The following is a 19,625-nucleotide window of genomic DNA, read 5'->3' on the forward strand; positions in this document are numbered from 1 at the left end:
GTGAAGCGGGGATGGTGTGAGACAGGGAAGGTGCCAAAGGGAACTGCAGGGCCTGGGGGGGGGCGGGGCAAGAGAAAAGCCCAGGGGCCCGTGTAGGTGTGCAGAAGCGAAAGATGTGCCAACACGCCCAAGCTCATCCCTCAGAGAGGAAGCGTCGGTCTCTTCTCAATATCCACAAGACCCTTGGGCCTCACTGCTGTGAGAAGGAGAAGGGCCAGGGCTGCTCTCGCTGCCCGCCGAGCACGGGCTCAGCCCTGCCGAGCTGCGGCCGCCTCTCCCCAGCCCCTGGGGCTCGGCGTGACATTTATCCAGGAACAAAAACTCCCTCGGCACTACCAGATGCACTCACACCAAAGCCTCATGCAGGATTATTCTTGCTTGTAAGCAATGCGCAAGGGCAGGACACATGAAAACTAAGAAGGAATAAATAAAATGTCACTTCAACCTCGGGGCCTGCAGCAGCAGGGAAACGTACATGGGCTGACGGGGTGGAGGGAGGCGGCTCCGCTGCTGGCGAGGGGCAGAGACCCACTGAGGCTGTGCCCCGGGTCCCTGGGCAAAGGCGGGGGAAGAGAGGCAGTGCCACCACCTGCCCTCCTTTCCACTGCCTCGCTCCCTGCTCCCAGCAGCTGCAGCAAGGGGCTGAAACATTCAGCAGCACTTTTCCAACCTCCGTCATCTCTCACAGGGATCCCGCTCATCCCCAAGACTCACCACCAGCCCGTGAACACACCTCGCTGTTGAGGCCGAAAAGCCCACCTGGAGCAGGACGCTCATGTCAGGAAGGCGCCTTGTTTCTCCCACAAGCATCGCCAGGGTTTTGGTCACAGCACGTCAGCACTGCCGCTGGCACCGCTGGGGCAGGGAGGTGGCTGTAAGGGACAAGGCGAGCCCAGGGATATAACCCGGCAGCACAGGATGAACTTCAGCCCTGCGATCCTCCTCAGTTTGACAGCAGAGGGATGCCACTGGCATTTGTCCTCTGGTTGCCTCTCTGCACCATGGCACTGCGACACGAAGGGCCAAAGAAATGATGTCCTTCCCTCCCAGGAGACAGGTCTGGACAGCAGGGTATGGCCAAGACCACCGGTACTCTGCAAGACACGCATTTTCTGGAATACCAAGTGTTAGACAAGTAAAATCCTTTAAAACTGGAGATTAAATAATTGTTCTTTTTGTGCCTCCTTGTGACGAAGCTACATTTTGCCCCTTTTCCAGAAGGTGGCTCTTTTCTTTGTTGCTCTTTTAGACTTTGAGGAAGCAGAAATCCCTGGTCTGGTCTCTCCATGGGTTTGGGGAGATCCTCGCCACACCTCAGGCTGCCCTCTGCCCACTGAGCCTGTAACACCATCATTGGTGCTCCGCCGTAGCAGAGCATCACCAGCACTTGGCTTTCCGCTGCCTCGAGGCCATGCTGTAGTCTCAGGGTAGTGAAAAAATAAGGGCATTTTTCAATTAGAAATAATGAATAATCTACCTTTGATAAAAGCCTTGGAAGATTTCTTCTCATACTGAAATGGCAGGAGCAAAAAGGCACCACCACATTAGCACAGATAAAATAAGCTCCTTCAGAGCAGTTGCGGAATGGTTGCTATTAGTTATCTGAGGATTAACCAGCATGGACAAGACAACTACTGAAATGAGGGCTCCAAGCCCGGTTAGTCCTTGGCTGCTTTACTGCCGAGACGGGGGCTTTCTGTGTTAGTAGCTTTACTCTTTGGTGGACATCTGTCCACAAAAAACTGGACAGAGGCCATGAGATCACAGGCCACTTAACACAGATGACAGACTGTAACAGCTTCTGGCAACCACCAACCGAGTGCCACACGCACTTGCCAAATCCTTGAGTCATCTAATGAAAATGCAGATTTTTCAAAGTCGACTTTGCTATGTTTTGTGCATATTCCTGTAGGCTTGTGGTCACGATCAGCCTCTCCACACTGCTCAGCTCCTCCAGCAGCTACTATGGAAACCAGGAGCAGCACCCGTTTCTCAAGGGCAGATAGTTCAGGGGGTTGGGTGGTTTCAGCCATGATTTCACACATGAAAATGCGCGTTTGGTCAGGACCTGGAGCAATTCTGATGGCCCTTCACTTGCAGAGCGTAAAGGGAGTTAAACAGGCACCAAGCAGCACAGCAGGGACAACCCCCAACTGCTCCCATCATTCCAAAAAAGAGACTTTAAATGGCTCAGCATGCCAACATCACATTCTTACCAAGCCAATCTTCTCCATAGCAAGAGGTTTATTAGCTATCTGGGGGAGCACAGCTGATACGGCCTTGCTAGGAGGTGTCGCATGCCACAGCAAGGGGAGATTAATGCAAAGAATTTAAGGTCAACAGTTTGGGCCAGTTGCTATTTATAAAGAGGAAGGAAGGCAGCACAGCAGTATCACCTCCAGGCCTTAAGAAATGTTGTATAGTCAAGGAGAACATACTGGGAGGGCACACTTCCACCCACCTTCAGCTTTTTCTTCCAACTCCAAATCAGCAAATTTCAGAAAATGTTCTCCTCTGTTCTACTGCTGTGGTCCCAGATCGCTAGCACTTGCTGTCTTCCATTAGAGGGCAAGAGAGGTTATAAACAACCCCCCGACAACAGTGCCGTCTCTAATAGGAGATGCAGCGTGCCAGGGTTCAGAAATCCAGGGCATATGTAAACGCTTCGGAGCCTACAGCCTTGCAAAGCCTCTCTATAGCTAAAAATAAGCCCAAGCCCTCCTTGTATGCCACACTTCCCATATTTCAGTGGTCTTCCTTTTTTTAAAGGGAACCTACCTAATGTCATTCCCAGGCGCAGAGACAGGAAGGACACTTCCCACAACTAGGACAGGAGTTAGGACGAACACTAACTCTTTAAGTTGACTTGAAAAAAGCAATTTCTTCAGGAACCGTTGAAAGATGTAAGTATTTAGTTTATAAGGCTGGATGTGAAAACAAGCAGTTATCAACTATTTACAATTCCAAAAAGCAACCAGATGCCCACCAAACCAGAAAAACAACACTTGTCATCATAGTGTGGGGTATTAAAAAAAAAAAAAGAAACATTAGAATGTTTCTGCTGAAAACAGAAAAAACAGAAGTACCCCAAAACGTCCTAATAGGACCAACAAGATAAACCAAACCAAACTGCATGTATTCAACCAAGACATACACTGTTATTTCAACTGCATTTTTCACAGAGCAACAAAAACCCATTACATCATTTAGAGGTTTCATGGAGGTCAGATGCATCAGATAGAAAAAGTGTTTGTCCAGAATGCCTTCAGGGCATTCTTTAAAACATTTGCTCAGTATGTTCAAGTATAAACATATGAGAATTTCACAAGCGATATTGACTAAAGCTAAAAGCTACAGGGAAAAAGTACAACCTCGTACATGTTAGAAAAACAAAAACAAAAAGTAGCTGACAGTAGAATCCAACAGCCAAAGCCATAAGCTGCAAAATCACTAATGCCTCTGGATGGAGGTCACACTTCGAATTCGAGGGCCAGAAGTCTTCCCCATAACCTGAGTTCCATTTTCTGAGTTCTATAAAATTTACAGAAAGTTAAAAATAGAAGAGCTTTTACTTCCCACCTCTTTGCTGAATGTTACTGCCATGGGAACGTGTTCTGCATGCTGCCAGTTTCTACTCAGATAATTTCCTATTTCTCCACTAAGCCTCTGGCTCACACATGACTCAGTTTTAGCACTTCAGTGAGATAAGCATGTGCCCCGTCCTATACTTAAAATTAGCAGGGCAAACTTCAGCGCCTTCTTAAGAGCCTAGGATAATCAGTCATTCTCTTCAATGAAAAATGTGCTGGTTTATATCAGGAACCAACCTGAGCTGCTCACTTGTCTAGGCAAGGGATGAATAACAGAAAGCTAGGTCCAGTACAGGGCTGGTAACCACAGTACGCATCTATTTCTTCTAGATTCAGGGAGATAAACCCTTCCAACACAAGTAACAAAGGCAGATAAAATAGTTTAATATAGAACAAGTGTTGCATGAAAATAAGCAAAGTTTTTTCTTAAAAAAAAAAAAGAACTTGTATTTAAAAGAAAAGCTGTTTGGATATTGATCACGTAGGTGACTCATGAATGCAGGAGCTACAACAGCACAGTTCTACAGGAAAGTTCAGGATGCTCCTAGCTTCTCCATCCACTAAATCCAGAGGAAGATCTGTGAAGCAAGAAAAAAATACCAACACAGCAATGAGTGTTAGCATCTCCCTCAGGCAGTATTAATTCAGCAGATCTCTGAAACAAACTTCCAGTCTCCCTAGTATCAGAAGTTTATTATGAGAATGCATATTTCCAGCAGATTTTACCTGAGAGTGCAACAACACATACTAACTAGATATAATTATGCTTATTCTAGAGCCTACCATCTGGTGAGAGACATGCTCTCTCTACTTGACAGGGAAACAAAGTTTAAGAAACTTGCTAAAAGTAATCTAGCGCACCAGTGGCAGAGTGGACAACAGTTAACCTCAGCTCTCAGTCCCATTCTTCAACTGTAAATCGTCTCAATTCAGCCAAAGTACCAGTTTATTACATTCCTTGTTTCAACCTGATAAATGGAACAGATACTAGATTCACACGCACAGCTTGAGCACACACACACATCATGTGCCTGAGAGGTGGAAAAAGAGCACAATTTAACTGAAAATTCTCCCATGTATGAAAGATTAACCTCACTGGCAAGGGTACATTCAGAGCCTGTACTTTGAGCTCTAAGCAGCCACTGAAAAGGAAATCAGAACTAGTATCTCACTACTACTTTCAAAGCTTGCTCTTGTAAACCACTCAACTCTCTATTCTGATTCTATTTGTATTTTTAATTAAGGGTTAGACACAAAATGGTACTTACGTGTTAGATGATCCAAACCCAAACCCTGAAAGAAATGCAAGATGAGAAAAATAATTATTAAAACGTAAATGAATGCATAAGATTTGTACTAAATGTCCCCTTCCACACACAGCTTGAAAAACATTTCTTTCCTGCCTTAGGCCAGGGAAAGAGTGATAGGCAAACAATGAAAGTCAAATCTCCATCTAGAAGAAAAGTGACTTGCCTCGGTTCCTAAGAGGGCTTTGCTTTCACTGCTCATCAGCTAGGTCCATTCATTAGTAGCAACTGCATACAATGTGCCTGGTTTATTCACCTCCATGAAAACAGAGGGCTGCTTTCTGAAGATGGAGTCGTGCTTAACGCAAGCCAATGGTGACAGGCAGACCACTAATGAACGTATCCTCTCTCAAAGGCTCTGTGCTCAGCCCTGTGTAAATCACTGCGGCTTCACTGACTTACATCAGATAAAAGTCTGGCTACTGGTGTTCCAGCTCAATTTTGCACTGCATATTGTTTTGACACCAAGTACTTCGATACAGATACCCATGGATATGGTACTGAAGAGTTATTAATTATTTCTCAGTATTTTCCTTTGAGAAGAAAGAACAACTCCATAAAAAGAGGTGAAAAGCAATGATCTGATGAGGTGTGCAGAAGCAGCGTGATTTATTGATATGTCACACAGCAATCAGTGATGAAATTATGAGCTACAGTCTGAGAAGACACTACACCCCACCCTGCAGCTCAGTTCTCCAGGACACTGTGCCTCCCCTATTGCAGGACCAGCACCAGGCACATTTTTGACAGGGAGCTGAAGAGTCATGCCCAGTTTCCAGGGAAAACTGAAAACATGAGGCCTGTTAGGTTCATTACATTTTAGCTTCTACCTACCTCCTCCACCTGTCCCAAAAGCTGAGAATCCACTGCCTTGTGTGCCGAAACCGGTACCCTGTTGTGACAGCGATCCAAACGTTGGGGTATTTTGATTTGCTAGTGTGCCAAACGATGCCGTATTGTTACTGGTACCACCAAACCTGCAGTTTGAGGGAGAAAATTTAAGAGAAAATTTGTGTTTGCAAGCATCTTCTCACTTACACTAGAATTTTGTTCCCATACCTGCAATGATAACAGTGCACTCAAACACGGTTACATCAAAAGAGTGAGACCACCTGGATATGACTGTAATTGTTCATTCTGGAAACTGTTTTTCTGGTTTGGGAAAGACCACTGTACATCCAAACGTCTGTTCAGCTCCCATTCTTAATGTACACCAGGCAGAAAGGCCAATACTTTCATGATTACACAGGATATGTTTTCAAGTGCTTGGAAACACCAGCTGCAGCCATCAAATGGAATATGTTAATTCACCCCGTGTGTAGTTTTCACCTTTTAGGCTCAAAAGTACTGCACAATTTTGTGTCACAAATGGGGCAGCAAACAGAATCGGTGTGAGCTCCTCATGGCCAGAGCACAAAACAGAGCCCAGACACAGAACCCAGGCTCCCAACTTTCAGGTGGTACCTTGCACATGTAAATCACCCGCAGATTTCTCAGTTCCTTTCTCTCCCCAGCCCATTTTGAACACCACATAGTTCCGGCGCTTTCTTGAAGATCTGCACCTAGCTGGCACTTGTCACTACTACCTTTGGATTACTTCCCTAATTGCTTTTGGGGACTGAAATAAGAAATACTTTAATATATGGAAATTGGTCTCCCTTCTCCACCTACTCAGTCCAACCAGGCATTGTAGAGCAATCAGCATGACACACTAATGAGACCATGATATGCATTATGGTTCCCTGCCCCCCACACTCCCATACACTTCTCCCAATTCTAAATGTAAGAAGTGTACTCAGAAAACAAGCTTCAAGTGTTCCTTTACCTTAAGCTGGGCAAAATGCAGACACAAAATTTTCAAATTACAAGCTCTACTAAAGCAAGTGCACAATGCTACTAGTACTAACCCAGCACCAGCCCTCCTCCGAGTGGTCGGTCAAGTCAAATAGCATGCCAGCTTTACAAGGCTGTGCCTCACACAAGCTTCTGTCATTTCTGACTTAAAATATGAACTGACAGCATGTTAACCAACCTCTCCATTCATCCATATCTAGTAGATTTAAAAAAAGAAAAAAACCCAGAAACACACCAACCAACCAACCCACATCAAAACATATCTCTCCAGATAAAAGACAACCCTTGTAGCAGTGTGACAAGCAATTCACCTGGTAAAAGACATAACCTTTCCTATCCCAGACTCTGTCAACTGCACACACTACCTCCATGTACAGCGTTAGATACAACAGGCAGTTCAGTGACTGTATCTTGAGCCCTGCTAACCATCCCCTGTGCCTCTGGCTTGGCTCTCGACCCACATACCCTGCAGGCACCTTCAGCTCAGGAGCACAAATGTGGTTTTCTCAGGAAGGGCAGAATAGGTTTTGTAGTTCTTTTTAAAAAGAAGGAAGACTGGGTGATGTGTTTTTAGAACAAGAGCTTTTTACAGTGCTCCATCTTCTCAGGACTATGCCACTAAACGCACAAATTATGTGTCTACCCGGTGAAAGGAAGTGGAGGCGGAAGCAGTGACATGGAAACTTGTGGTTCAAACTGCTTCTTTAGGTTGCAACTAGAAGAACATGCCTGTTGAAAAAGGCTAAGCTGAGCACAAGTAAACAGCTCAAGCTATGGACAGTTGTTTTTTTAAAATGTATAAAAGACATGAGATGCAGTCATTGCCTGGTAACCATTTAATCACACCTATCTTGCCCAGATATTCAGGTCCTTTGTAAAGCTCCTATGCAAAACAGAATTGAGAGGCACTTGAGGTTACTTTATGAAAGCAAAACATTATTTGCTCACAGTCGGAACGGCAGATTTTGAAGGAAGTGTAGTGGTTTCTATTTTTGATACCCAAGCCATTTATCAAGTGGTGCAGATTTTTCAGAACTGAAGCAGCAATGGATCACATGTATTTAAGTTAGCAGGGTGTGCTCAGGAACTCTGAGCTAACATCACACAACACACCGGCAGTAACTTCTCTGGATTTGGGTTTTTTAAAAAGTTTTGTTTCAAGAGAAAGGTAGAAAGGAAGTCCTACACAGATGCTACATTATACTGCAAAATTAAACTACTGCTGAAAATTTTGTGGTGAGATTTGGATTTTTGTAAAGCTGCCTGGGAATTTTGTGCACACTTTTAAAGTTTTTAAAATCAAAATCAAATTCCTCAGGCAACTCTCAAAATATCAGACTGAGTCTGCACCTTTCTAATAGAGAAGAAATTCTCAAAACTTCACACAAGTTAAGCCACTGAATTATCTTTCTTGAGCCTGCAGACTGATTATCCAAGAACCGTGTCTGCATCAACCACGCTGCTTGTTCTGAATCCCATTTTATCTTTAAGCTTCCAACATTGTTACTAAGCGCATCCAGTTCCAGTACAAAATCCTGCAGCACAATGGCTGAAAGTTGGAACTGATCAAAATACCAGTTGAGTTGAAGCTAAGTCATCCCTACAAGCGCATCCTTCTTTGCAGGGATTTAATTAAGCTGCCTCTATTTTTACCCCTTCCAAAGGGACTCTCTGATTTGCTGCACCAGAGTTCAGAAGAAAGCAGAACCACCTAACTGAAGCCTCCCACAGCTCAGGGGTGCCCTGGCAGATGGGGATCTGCCTAACCTCAGGGAGAGTCAACCAGTTACACTTCTAGACGTTCTCATGTGCCTTACGTAAGGGCAGTTCCTCCTGAAACTGAAGACAAACACTTGTGAAATATGTAAGCGCTAAGATTGGAAAGACATCCAGTTTCCCCTTTTCACTGCAAGTTTTTCTTTTTTTAACTGGGTCTATTCCGTCTACATATTTGTATATTATACATAATTGTAGGGCGTGAAGGAGAGTTGCTTGCTGGCAGTAAAATGCTGAAGAAGTGCATTTGCTGCCTATTGCAGAAGCTGCTTTGCAAGGTTTGAAATAGTGTATTTGCTGAACAAAACAAGGACTAACGTGCCTGTCTGCTTGGGTGCCAAGCACAGGCTTAAGGAGTAAGGAAACTGATAAAAACCATCAGCGTGGGATAAACACAAGTTGCTCCCAGGAGCACAGGCTGTTACAAGGGTTTCGTCCCACCCTTCAAAGGTGAGAGAACAGACTGAATTCTCATTAGGATCTCTAGCCCAAACCTCACAAATGGATAAGGCAGCTAGACAGAGTCACAGATAATGATATTTATTATTTTCTTTGCTAGGTACAGCTTGTAAGCCTAGATTTCGACTCATTAAGCGTGCACACAGAAGATACTCCTGCATTTCTTTAGACACTTGCAAGATGACTCACATGCTGCTCCCCCCTCCCCCCAACCTCTAAAGCTAAAGATTCAACACAGTAGTTTCAGCATATACATTATTTCCTTTAGGGATGAAGTCTTAGTTTTATGCCTCTTTAAAAAAAAAAATAATTAAAACCCCGACCAAATAAGCCAAGGACACTTAAGAACTTAGCAATCGGCTACAGAATATATTCTTTATGTTAATGCAGAGGTAACCAAGCATAATACTTTTTGTCATGCGAGAACACATTTCCCAAACCCTGAACCCTGGATGGCTTACCCAAATCCTCCAGCGCTGGCTGCTGCTGTACCCTCGCCGAACACTTTGCCTCCCGTTGAGCCCAGAGGGCTTGAAAAGGTTGGGGCTGAACCGAATGCTGGCACCCCTCCGAACCCAGGGGATCCCCCAAAAGTGGGAGGGCTGCCAAACACTGGAGCAGCACCGAAGCCACCTGAGCAAAACAGAGGCAAAAAAGGGACAAGAACATCATGTAAACAATAATGCAGAAAGAAAAAGTGAAAACAAAACCTAGATTTCCAAGCAGACAATCTCCACAATGGGGCTGTTCATCTTGGCATACGGACACAGCATTATTTTCAGAAATAACTGCCACAAAGCTTTCAAACTGTAGGGGATTTTGTTACAAAAGACATGGATAAGTGCCCAAATGCATATAAAAGACTGCAACCAAATTAAGACTGCAACCAAATTAAGATACGACACAGAAGAAAACCATGTTCTGCGTCTCTTGAATGTTTGAGGACAAGATCAACTCAATCCCCAGAGCTGTACAAGAAGCTGGTAATATATTGTACATGCTCGCACACTGTGAAGGAATCTCTACTCGCTTTACATAAAAGAAGATTAGTATCTTAATTGTGAGATAGCAAGCATACACAATAACCAAGTTATAGTAAAAAATACATACAATAGGTGCTAGATTGATGCTTTATTATTATTTTTAAAAAAGATAAATCCATCCGTCTTAAAAGAGCCCTCACCATAAAAAAAGTTTAGTTTATGTAGTCAATTTTAAAGTAAAGCTCTGCTCATCACCTTTTAAACAAGTTACTATCCAAAGGACTGCATACACCGATGCAGAATCTAAAGTTTTCTCTAAAGGTCGGCTTCATGGAAAATTTGTTGCGGTTTGGTTGCAGTTTTACCCTGACTTCTGATCTACAGCTCTGGAAGTACATACAAGCATCCTGCAGACAGAAAGTCATGCATGCAAGTGCTTAAACTGGAAGAGCTCCTCAGTGCAACGGGCAAGTCTCCCCAGTCTCTTAAGATCTGAGAGTAGGTCGCAAGCTTGTTTTTTAGGTGCTCCAGTGAGGCAAAAAGATTCCAGGAGGTAGGGTATTATCTAACCCTGGTTTAAGTGGCGGAAACTGAGAGGCAATGATTGAATGCCAGGTCAGAGGAACTGCACAATTCCTGCAGGGAATCAAGAACTGAACTCTGCTCTTGGTAATTTCTGTTCAGGGTTTAGCTGCCTTCTGCAGCTCTGCATGGACTTCTACCCATATTTTATTCTGCGTTCATCTGCTAGTATTATTGGCCTGTTTTTAATTGACACCGTGGAACGTGAAGGACACCTGCTCTTCTGTTTGACTAGGGATGAGCATGGGATACCACCACACATTTTAATACCCTGGGTGAAATTCCAGTCCACGTCAAAGTAACAGATACTGTTTGGCTGTAAACACAAAAGGTCTGGAAAAAATAAATGCTAGGCCTGAATTATTTAAGCACAGATCAGTTATCTTGTTACCTCTATCTCTAGGAAGTTAAGAGTATTTATCACCAGGGCTGAAGCTTTGCGTGGCATACGCTCGCTTTTGCCAAGCATATTAATGTATTTCACTTTCCTTTCTCCACTATTTGTAAGTAGTGAAACCAGGGACAAAGGGGGATTCAAATCAAGTAAACCCTTCCACTGCAGTTGGGAGAAGACAGCACACCATTCATTTCAATATTTAGCAAATATAACCAGCGGAGGGAAGGATCTGAGGGGCTCTGTGGGAGCAGATGTGCCTTCTGCAGAAACCTCTTGAAACTTCTCTGTCAAGAAGAATTTTGAAAGCAAAATAATCAAAAGCAAGGAAAGTGTCATTGGGGGAATGAAAGAAGAACTTCCTTCAGCCACGTTTTCTCCTCCTTTAGCAAAAATAACAGATGGGAGGTATGTCTGCCCAAGTCATGAAACTCAGTCCACTACCAAGTGGAATGCAATACTGGAAAGACACCTTATAAATGGCTGCTGGATCCGATAGCATCATCATTATGCTCTCAGCAACTTCACTAACACGACAGCACAGCTACTGCCAAAGCAGAGCGCTTCCTCGCAAAGCACTGCTTCTCCAAAGGGAGTCCTTGAGCACTGTCATCTCAAGACAACTTCAGGGATGACTGAGCCTCCCCCTACTTCCCCCAGCGATGAAGCTTCAATAGACACACTTGGAGCAGAACGCCGATCTTCAATGTTCACTGTAAGAACAGTCTAAGGATGGAGGAGAAAAGCTTTGCTCTGCCTGACCTGACCTTTTGAGCCTCCATTTTTGCCTGGTAATTAACAAAATGAACAGTTTGCCATTCAGGTCTAACGAACGTATCAGTCACCACTGCTTCGGTGGCTCTTTCTTTGGGCAGATAACAGTCAAAAGGAAAGAAGTTCTGTGAAATTTCCAATATTTGATTCAATTAACTCAATCAACAGAGAGAACAATAGCTCAACCACAGAAGAAAGTATGATGACAGGTCAGACTAATTGCAAAAGAGGCGGACCTGCAGCATGTCTGACAAATTTTATGAGGAAGCTTTCCCATTGCAGACACCTCTGCGTTCACTCTCATGAAGAAATGGTGAGGAAAAAAAAGTTACGAAACCCAGAGTGAAGCTTGGAAGATAATATACCGAGGAAGTATCTAAAATAGGAAGAATTTATTCAGTTCCATATTCTGTACTCTTCATTGCATGGTACATAAGACCAGCACTAACTCACACACCTCTCTGCTCTTAAACTGCAATGGGAACTTCTGGAATGAATACCTAAAAACACAGTTTACTGGATGCTTTTCTGCACAAGAGATTGTAAATCTCTGCCTTGAATCCACCACCAATTTCCATTCACTAAGCCATTAGTTATTTTTTATTTACTGTTCAGAGACAATTCCTGTACGTGTACTGAGTCCAGGCTGTATCTACATGGTAGACTACTAAATATCTCACAGGTAAGCATGGGTGTTCACATCAGGTGGATTAACAAAAGTACCTGCTTTGTTTGCATTGGAGAACCCAAAGCCTTGAGATGCCACGCTCCCACCACCAGAGCTGAAAGTGCCCGTGGGCTTCTGCTCTCCGAAAGATGAGCTGCCAAATCCAAAAGTCTTTGCTCCACTGTTTCCAAATAAGCTAGAAGAATCTGCGGAGATGAAAAATACTTGTGAAGCTCACAACAGACAATATTCTACATTACACTTCATTGATTGGATCAGGAGAAAGGGAAATGCCTTTTATTTCCAACTCCCAAGCACAAAATGAAAACACTACACTGAAGACAGCACTCTGCAGAGAGACACAGAGTTTTCCCCTGTTCCTTCAGGGCTTTGTAGTCCCACCAAGATCCATTCTGGACCTGACGGACCACTAACAACCCTTTAGTACTGGGATCTAGCAAATCAGTGATGGATGATTTGTTTAGTTGCATCCTGTCCTGCAGTCACTAGAAGACAAGACAACTCCTCAAGTGAGAAATCAGAGCAGGTAGGATCAGTCTCTCTTGACAACAAAAACATCAGTTCACCACAAATTAAAGATTCTTAGCTGTTTTGGCAATTGCCAATATTTCTTAACATGACTATCTGACAGGACCTTAAAGCAGGAGCCAAACTTTTCCAGCCTTACTGAGAAATAGCACAAGTTTTCACCTTTCACAAGGCTACAGAGTTTTAGCATTTAGTGGCAGGACACAGAATAACCAAAGCTTTTCTTTGGTGATCCATCCGTTTTATTTCAACACAAAACCCAGCACAGCAGTAAAGAAGAACTAAATCAGCAAGGTTAGAGAATCGACCTCAACCATTAATCCCAATGGATCATTAAAGATGTAATAAAATAAATGGATTTGTCCTCCCAAGACTTGAAGTGCTCTTCTAGCCACTTGGCAGCTAATTCTACAGCTTTCCTTTGTTCCCCTACTTTTAAGTCTTAGACACTGTTTCCTCTTTTTTGTGCTTTCTACCTGCTGGACTTCATCCGTTCTGCTTTGCCTTTCTGCCAAACCCAAGTCACAAGTGAAGAAATAATGAAGCTGGGCAGTCTCATTAAAAAAAAAGCCACACTTAAGAAATCATTATGAATAGCTTGTGTGACATACAAATGCATGTAACAAGCACAGACCTGCAACAGCTGCATAGGAAAGGCACCAGAGAGCCTGCGAGTATTTCAGGATCATTGCTATAGCAGACAGTGACATGCATGTATCTCAGCTCAAATTTTAGAGTATTACCAAGATGCGTTAACCCAGAAAACTCAAGACTAATTCATTTTTAACTTGACTATGACATTAAAAAAAAAAATAAATTTAGAAAGTCTTTACACTAATAGATAATGATTGATTCTTGCCTTTACAGTTAATCCTTTATAGCATCTATAAAAAAAAATCTCTAATATTCCCTTAGAGTCCCTGGTGCAAAGGCACCTGCAGGTAGCTTTAATGTATTCTTAACCCTGCTTTTCAAGCCTCCTTTTGTTAGGTTGGTTGGCTGGGCAAGAAACATGTGGGAGGGTGGTGTTGCACCTCACGTGCAGATTGATTTAGCCAACACACATGCGGACTGATGCCTTTTAGCTGACAACTGCAGCAAAAGAAAGGACAAGTCTGAGTCCCTCCTCCCAAAGAGGGCTTTACACAATCCCTCTCATCTACCCAGCTTTACAATGCTTGCACGAGTTCAGCTGCAAGAGACACACTCTGTCTATCAAATCTGGATAAAAGCTGATAAAAGGAAAGGCAATTACTCCCTTACCAAACCAGACTACAACCCCAAACCAACCACTGAGCATATTTATTTTTTTTTACTACATCCACTGACTGAAAAAATTCACACCTCCTCCTAGTCACAAATGACTGAGAGCTTATCCATGTATTATACCAAATTTTGATGAAGTATCTTGCATGTGCTGCATAAAGTCAGCCATTTTTAGGACAAAGCTGAGGAAACTGCTATCCATCACATACTTCACTTGGTTACTCTTGAGCACACGATTTTTAATTTTTATAGCGTTAAGGCAGATGAAAAATAATAAAAGCTTTCTAACTAAGTTGGAAGCAAAAATTCAGTAACAAAAGTTTATTTTAAAGAATTTTAAAGAAGCATTTGGCCAAGAATTTCCTGCCGAATATATTCTTCACACTTCTTGCATCTGCTTGCTTGTTTCAATGGCTTCCCTACTTGTTTTCCATACACTTAGAAGAATTTCAGATTACACATCATGTGTACTCTGTCTCTATTACCCTCTAGAAGCCTTTCATGTGAACACAGAATTTACTAACAGCAGAAAAGCAGATGGGATCAAAAAAGCAGATGGAAATCACAGCACATTTTGTATTCTTGTTTTGTTCACTTACTCTGGGAAGCTGCAGATCCAAATCCTCCACTGGAGGAACTGAAGGGGTTCTTATTGGCTGCATCCTGACTTGGCTTTCCTCCCAAACCACTGAAGAAGCCTCCACCTCTCCCACCACTTCCAGTTCCAAACAAGCCTCCACTGGAGGAAGATGGCTGCTAAAACACAAAAAGGACAAAAAAACAGGATTTAAGCAAAGTCAGAGCAGTGCATGCCCCCAAGGCTGATTCTTCTGTCTGGCCTGTTCCTCTGGGTGTATGAAGGGGCTGATGAACTAGCAAGCAATTACCTTCCAATGCAATGAAATCTTATTTAAGTCTAGTTTAAATCTTGTCTGTGGTACAGAATAATGCCTTTGAAGCTTGCCCTGCACTGTCCACTTCCCACTTAGCATGGAATAAAGGCAGGTGCCTTACTGCATCCCTGTCTTGCATGGGATAAAGTATTTGTCTCTCCATACCCTTGTATCTTTTTTTGTTTTGTTTGTTAACGTATCAGAAATAAGTAGGAACCCTGAACAAGTCCACTATACATAACAGTCCCTTGTTTATATGTAAGCAATGAATACTCGCCTGGCCAAAGACAGTGCCTCCAGTATTAGCTGCTTGCCCAAACACAGAACCTGTGTTACTAGAACCAAAACCTGCAAAGAAAAGAAAATAAGTCACTAGAACTATTACTAGGGTATAAGGCAATTCAGGGAGATGACATGAGTCCAGAACAGGGAAAGGACAGGTCTCCCATGTCAAAACACAGGGATACAAGGGATGTTCCCAAATGTATCTGGGTTGGACAAATTTAAAGTACGTGCCAACACTCAAATAATAAATTCCACTGAAAGTTTATCTGAAAGTCAATTCTCCTTTTTCTCTTTGGCCAACTTAAAAGCAAACAGAAAACAAAAGGCCTTTTCACTTTTGGGGTTGTTGCTAACAATATAAGAGAACTGGATTTCTGTTAATATCGCTATAGTAATGATGCAAGTCCTGCACAAGCACTACAGCATTCCCATTGCTCTTATACATGTAAGGAGGATCTGAGCTTTGCTACCTAAACATTCCTCTTATAGATAATGGAATGTTTTGATTTAAAAAAACCCAAAAAACCAAAAAACAACAACTCCCTATTCCATTTCCCAGTTCACTTAAATGTGCATTTTGTAATAAAACTTGCATTTCTGTAATTAGGAACACTTTTGTCAAGCAGAGTTCACTTCCCCCAGTATAACTATTCTCTGTTACTGTAGTTAAAATGAGCAAGCAGTTTGCCTACAGTGCCATCATTTTTAATTAAATGAGCCTAATTAGGTTTTCTTCCTTGGAAATACATGTTCTCTATTATTACTATGTACTTTTCACTTTTCCCTGGGAGCTGCCCGAAGATTGTACAGACAATAAAAAACCCCGACAATATATTGTAGCGAGGTGGAGAACAAAAGGAGACTGACAAAGGAGGTTTGGTCTGTGCAACTACTCAATTGAACTATGTAGCCACATAGCTGATGGCCATGTTACTGCTATATTTAATTTTGAGATGTTTCCAAATGGAAAAGCAGATTTAACGGATTAGTTCCTTGCTCACCCATCACTGAGGCCTTGAATTTCTTTTGCCATCCCAGACCATGATATAGCGCTATACATCCACTGTTGCACGCACAGAATGCAGCCCATTTTCCAGAAGGAAGTGCTGCATCTGTGTTCATTGCCTTGATTACGGTCTGAGAGCTGCCTTGCCACCTCAGTGTAGCAATTTACAACAACAAACTAATTTAAGATCTTTTACACTATGCTGAATCCAAACCACTTATTGTGCAACAGGCAGGACAATATGTAATTCCAAATTAAGTCAAGGTAGACTTAAGTATAAAATGAATACAAGATTGGATTGAGAGCTACACTCGGAGGCTGCTGATGAAGTGAAGCAGAGCAAAAGCTTCTTTTGTCTCCAGCATCAGCCTCCCCCTCACACACACTGCAGCTCCTATTCTTACCAATTGGAAAAAAAAAAGTTTAAACCCCACCAACCCAAATACCATCAAGTGCCATTGGGGGTGGGGGGTATAGACATTAAAAAATAAATTTTTTTTTTTCCCAGTGACATACTGCTCTCTGTACTTCAGCCACGCAACACCACTGGGATATCACAACTCTCTACAGTTTGTTCTTACCTGAAGCTTGGCAGAAGCTGAACCCAGCAGATGATGTTGTAGTGGTAACGGCAGCAGCGCTACCAAAGACGGATCCCCCTTGCCCAAAGCCGGTGTTCTGCCCAAACGCTGGAGGGCTGCTTTGTCCAAACAACCCACCCCCAGTGCTGGCAGATGGCTGTCCAAAGGAAAAGGAGCTGGCACTGTTGGTGCTAGCTGGTGCTCCGAAAACATTGCCACTGCTCGAGGCTGCTGTGGAAGCCGCTGGCTGGCCAAAGGCTGGCATGGTCCCAAACCCAGACTGGCTAAAGGTAAAACCACCTGAAGAACTGCTCGCTGGTTGCCCAAAGGTCGGTGCTTGTCCAAAGGCTGGCTGACCAAAGCCACCAGCAGTGGTGGTACCGAAAGCCGAAGTACCAAAACCTGAGCTGGCAGTCTGTGTTGTAGCAGTGGCAGTGGACAAGGTACTGGTGGCAAGTTGCCCAAATGGAGAGGATGCTGTGGTACCTGCTGGTAGCTGTCCAAAAACAGGTGGTGTGGAAGGAGTGGCAGCTGTATCACCAGCAGGCTGGCTAAATGCCGAGCCAGAAGAGCTGGAACTCGGAGGCTGAGAGAACACAGAGGAGCCTGCAGAAGTGGGGGAAAACACAGAGGCACCAACAGCTGGACTCTGAACACACGTAGCGACATCAGAGGCAGCAGCCAATGCACTTGTGGCTTCTGCAGGAGAGGCAATGTTTGTTGTAGAGGCTGTCACCGAGACATTCTGATCTGGTGGTGCAGATGCAGAGACAGTAGGAGGCACCGGTGCCTTCAAATCACTGGTGGAGGCAGGAGTAGCAACGGCATCAGGGGGAGGTGCTACTGAGGTGGTGCCAGAGCCCATGGAGACTGCATCCCCAGCTGTGGCCTGGGGTAAAGCCACTTCTTTGCTGGATTCTGAAAGCTGTAGCTGTGGCTGTGGCAACTGCATCATTGGAGGTGAAGACCCAGCTGCTACAGCTTCATTTTCAGATGGCTTTTCTGACACAGACGGTAATTTGGCATCCCCTGCACTCTTATTAGAAGTTGCAGAAGGGACAGCAGTTTGCGATGAACTCAAGAAACTTCCAAACGAGAGGGATGTTGAAGCTGAGAGAGTAGAAGGGGTAGAGGTGGATGTGCTCATACTGTTTGCTTGCTGAATACCAAATGAAAAGGTGGGTTTGCTGCCACTAGAGCCTCCAAGATTAAATACCCCAGAAGACCCTGTGTTGGTTATCTGGACATTGCCAAAGAGGCTGCCTGCAGCACTAGTGCTGGTGGACGGGGATGCTGTGCCAGCTGATGTGACTGACATTGAAGCAGCTTCTCCAGCTTTTCCTAATGACAGGGGAGCACCAAAAGTGAATCCAGACTGTATTGTAGATACTTTAGTTGACTGTGGTCCTGCAACACTGGTAGGTGGTGCTTTTGTGGTGGTCTTGGCGTTATCATCTACTTGACCAACCCGTAGTCCTGAGAAGCTCCCAAGAGTTTCCCCAGCTAGATTGCTCTGAAACAAGTGATCTCCTGGTTTAGATGGAGGGATATCCAACTTGCCAGAGGCTGTGGAGGGAGCAGAAGATGTTGTCGCAGCTGGTTTGTTTGACTGTGTGCCATCTGTTGAGGAGCTATTTCCTACTAAGGCTCCTGGAGCACTTGCTGGTTTGATGGACCCAAAAGCAAAGGAGCTCTCAGGGACTACTCCAAATTTGGGACCGCCAGCAAGTGAAAATGAATCAGTCTGGGTGGACTCTTTAGCAGGGGCTGTCAGTGACAGAGACAGAAGTTGCAAATTCAGTTATGGTATGCAAAGCTCATTTATCATTCTTACAGTAATAGCATGCTTTAGTGCTTCAGAGATTGTTAAGACAGTGTTCTTGCCTCAAAACTATAAAGTCTCTGACCATCAGGTAACTGTCACTTCCATGTGCATTCAGAAGACAGTAGAGACATCTTTACAGACAGGGTTGAAGTGACAAAAACTGTTACTTTCGTGTCATAGCATCTACTTAACCATCCTTCTCTGAGTACAGATAATTTCAGCCTTTGGCTCCTATCTCTTCTTCAACAGTTTGATAAAAACATAAAAGACCTGGTTACTAAGACCGTTTGCTGTTAACACCATTTTCACCCCTTCTTACTTGGCTCGGCTAAGCAATTCCTGAAATTCACTACAGAACTCTATTTAAACCAATGTCTCAGAACAGTCTGGGTCATAAAAATACTTTCTGACACATGAAAAGTCTCCTACAGAATAAAATCTTTCTTTACAAATTCAACTATTTATAGACCACCGGCCAGTTTCTATGCAGCCTGTTTTCAGCTTTGAAAGACTACAGAAAAGTTCTCAAATGTAATTGCCAAAGGAGCTACACTTATTTGATATGCTGCTGTCCAACAGTGTGAAACTGTTGAAGCAGTAAGGCAGACTGGACTAGTTTTATTTGATGTATTGTCATTTCATTTTCAAGCACCAAACATGCACAAACTCCGACTTGAAAACATTGCATTGGTGTTTGGACTATGAGTTGATTTGGACAAGGCACGGGAAATCTGCATGGAGATCAAACAACAAAGAGCAAAGGCTTCTTAGCACAGCCAGCATTACCCTTGTGTTTTACCCTATAAATATATTAAGCGTATTTAAATATATTAG

At 43.5% G+C, this 19,625-nt stretch overlaps 1 protein-coding gene across 3 annotated transcripts in view; it reads right to left on the reverse strand.

Moving 5' to 3' along the window:
• Positions 1–3,136: 3,136 nt before the first annotated feature.
• NUP214 (nucleoporin 214) overlaps positions 3,137–19,625 on the reverse strand; it is a 45,932-nt gene continuing 29,443 nt past the window's right edge. For 2 of the 3 annotated variants that reach the window (XM_037399833.1, XM_037399830.1), the window contains exons 29-36: positions 16,967–18,733; positions 15,372–15,442; positions 14,801–14,957; positions 12,443–12,592; positions 9,448–9,619; positions 5,732–5,874; positions 4,859–4,883; positions 3,137–4,168 (exon numbers count right to left, since the gene is read on the reverse strand). In XM_037399833.1, coding sequence (XP_037255730.1) covers positions 4,135–4,168; positions 4,859–4,883; positions 5,732–5,874; positions 9,448–9,619; positions 12,443–12,592; positions 14,801–14,957; positions 15,372–15,442; positions 16,967–18,733 — 2,519 coding nt within the window. In that variant the 3' untranslated portion in view covers positions 3,137–4,134. The remainder of the gene's footprint in view (positions 4,169–4,858; positions 4,884–5,731; positions 5,875–9,447; positions 9,620–12,442; positions 12,593–14,800; positions 14,958–15,371; positions 15,443–16,966; positions 18,734–19,625) is intronic. The other variant, XM_037399832.1, reaches the window with a different exon arrangement.

Source organism: Falco rusticolus, chromosome 9, assembly GCF_015220075.1.
Source record: "Falco rusticolus isolate bFalRus1 chromosome 9, bFalRus1.pri, whole genome shotgun sequence".
NCBI classification, from domain to species: Eukaryota; Metazoa; Chordata; class Aves; order Falconiformes; family Falconidae; genus Falco; species Falco rusticolus.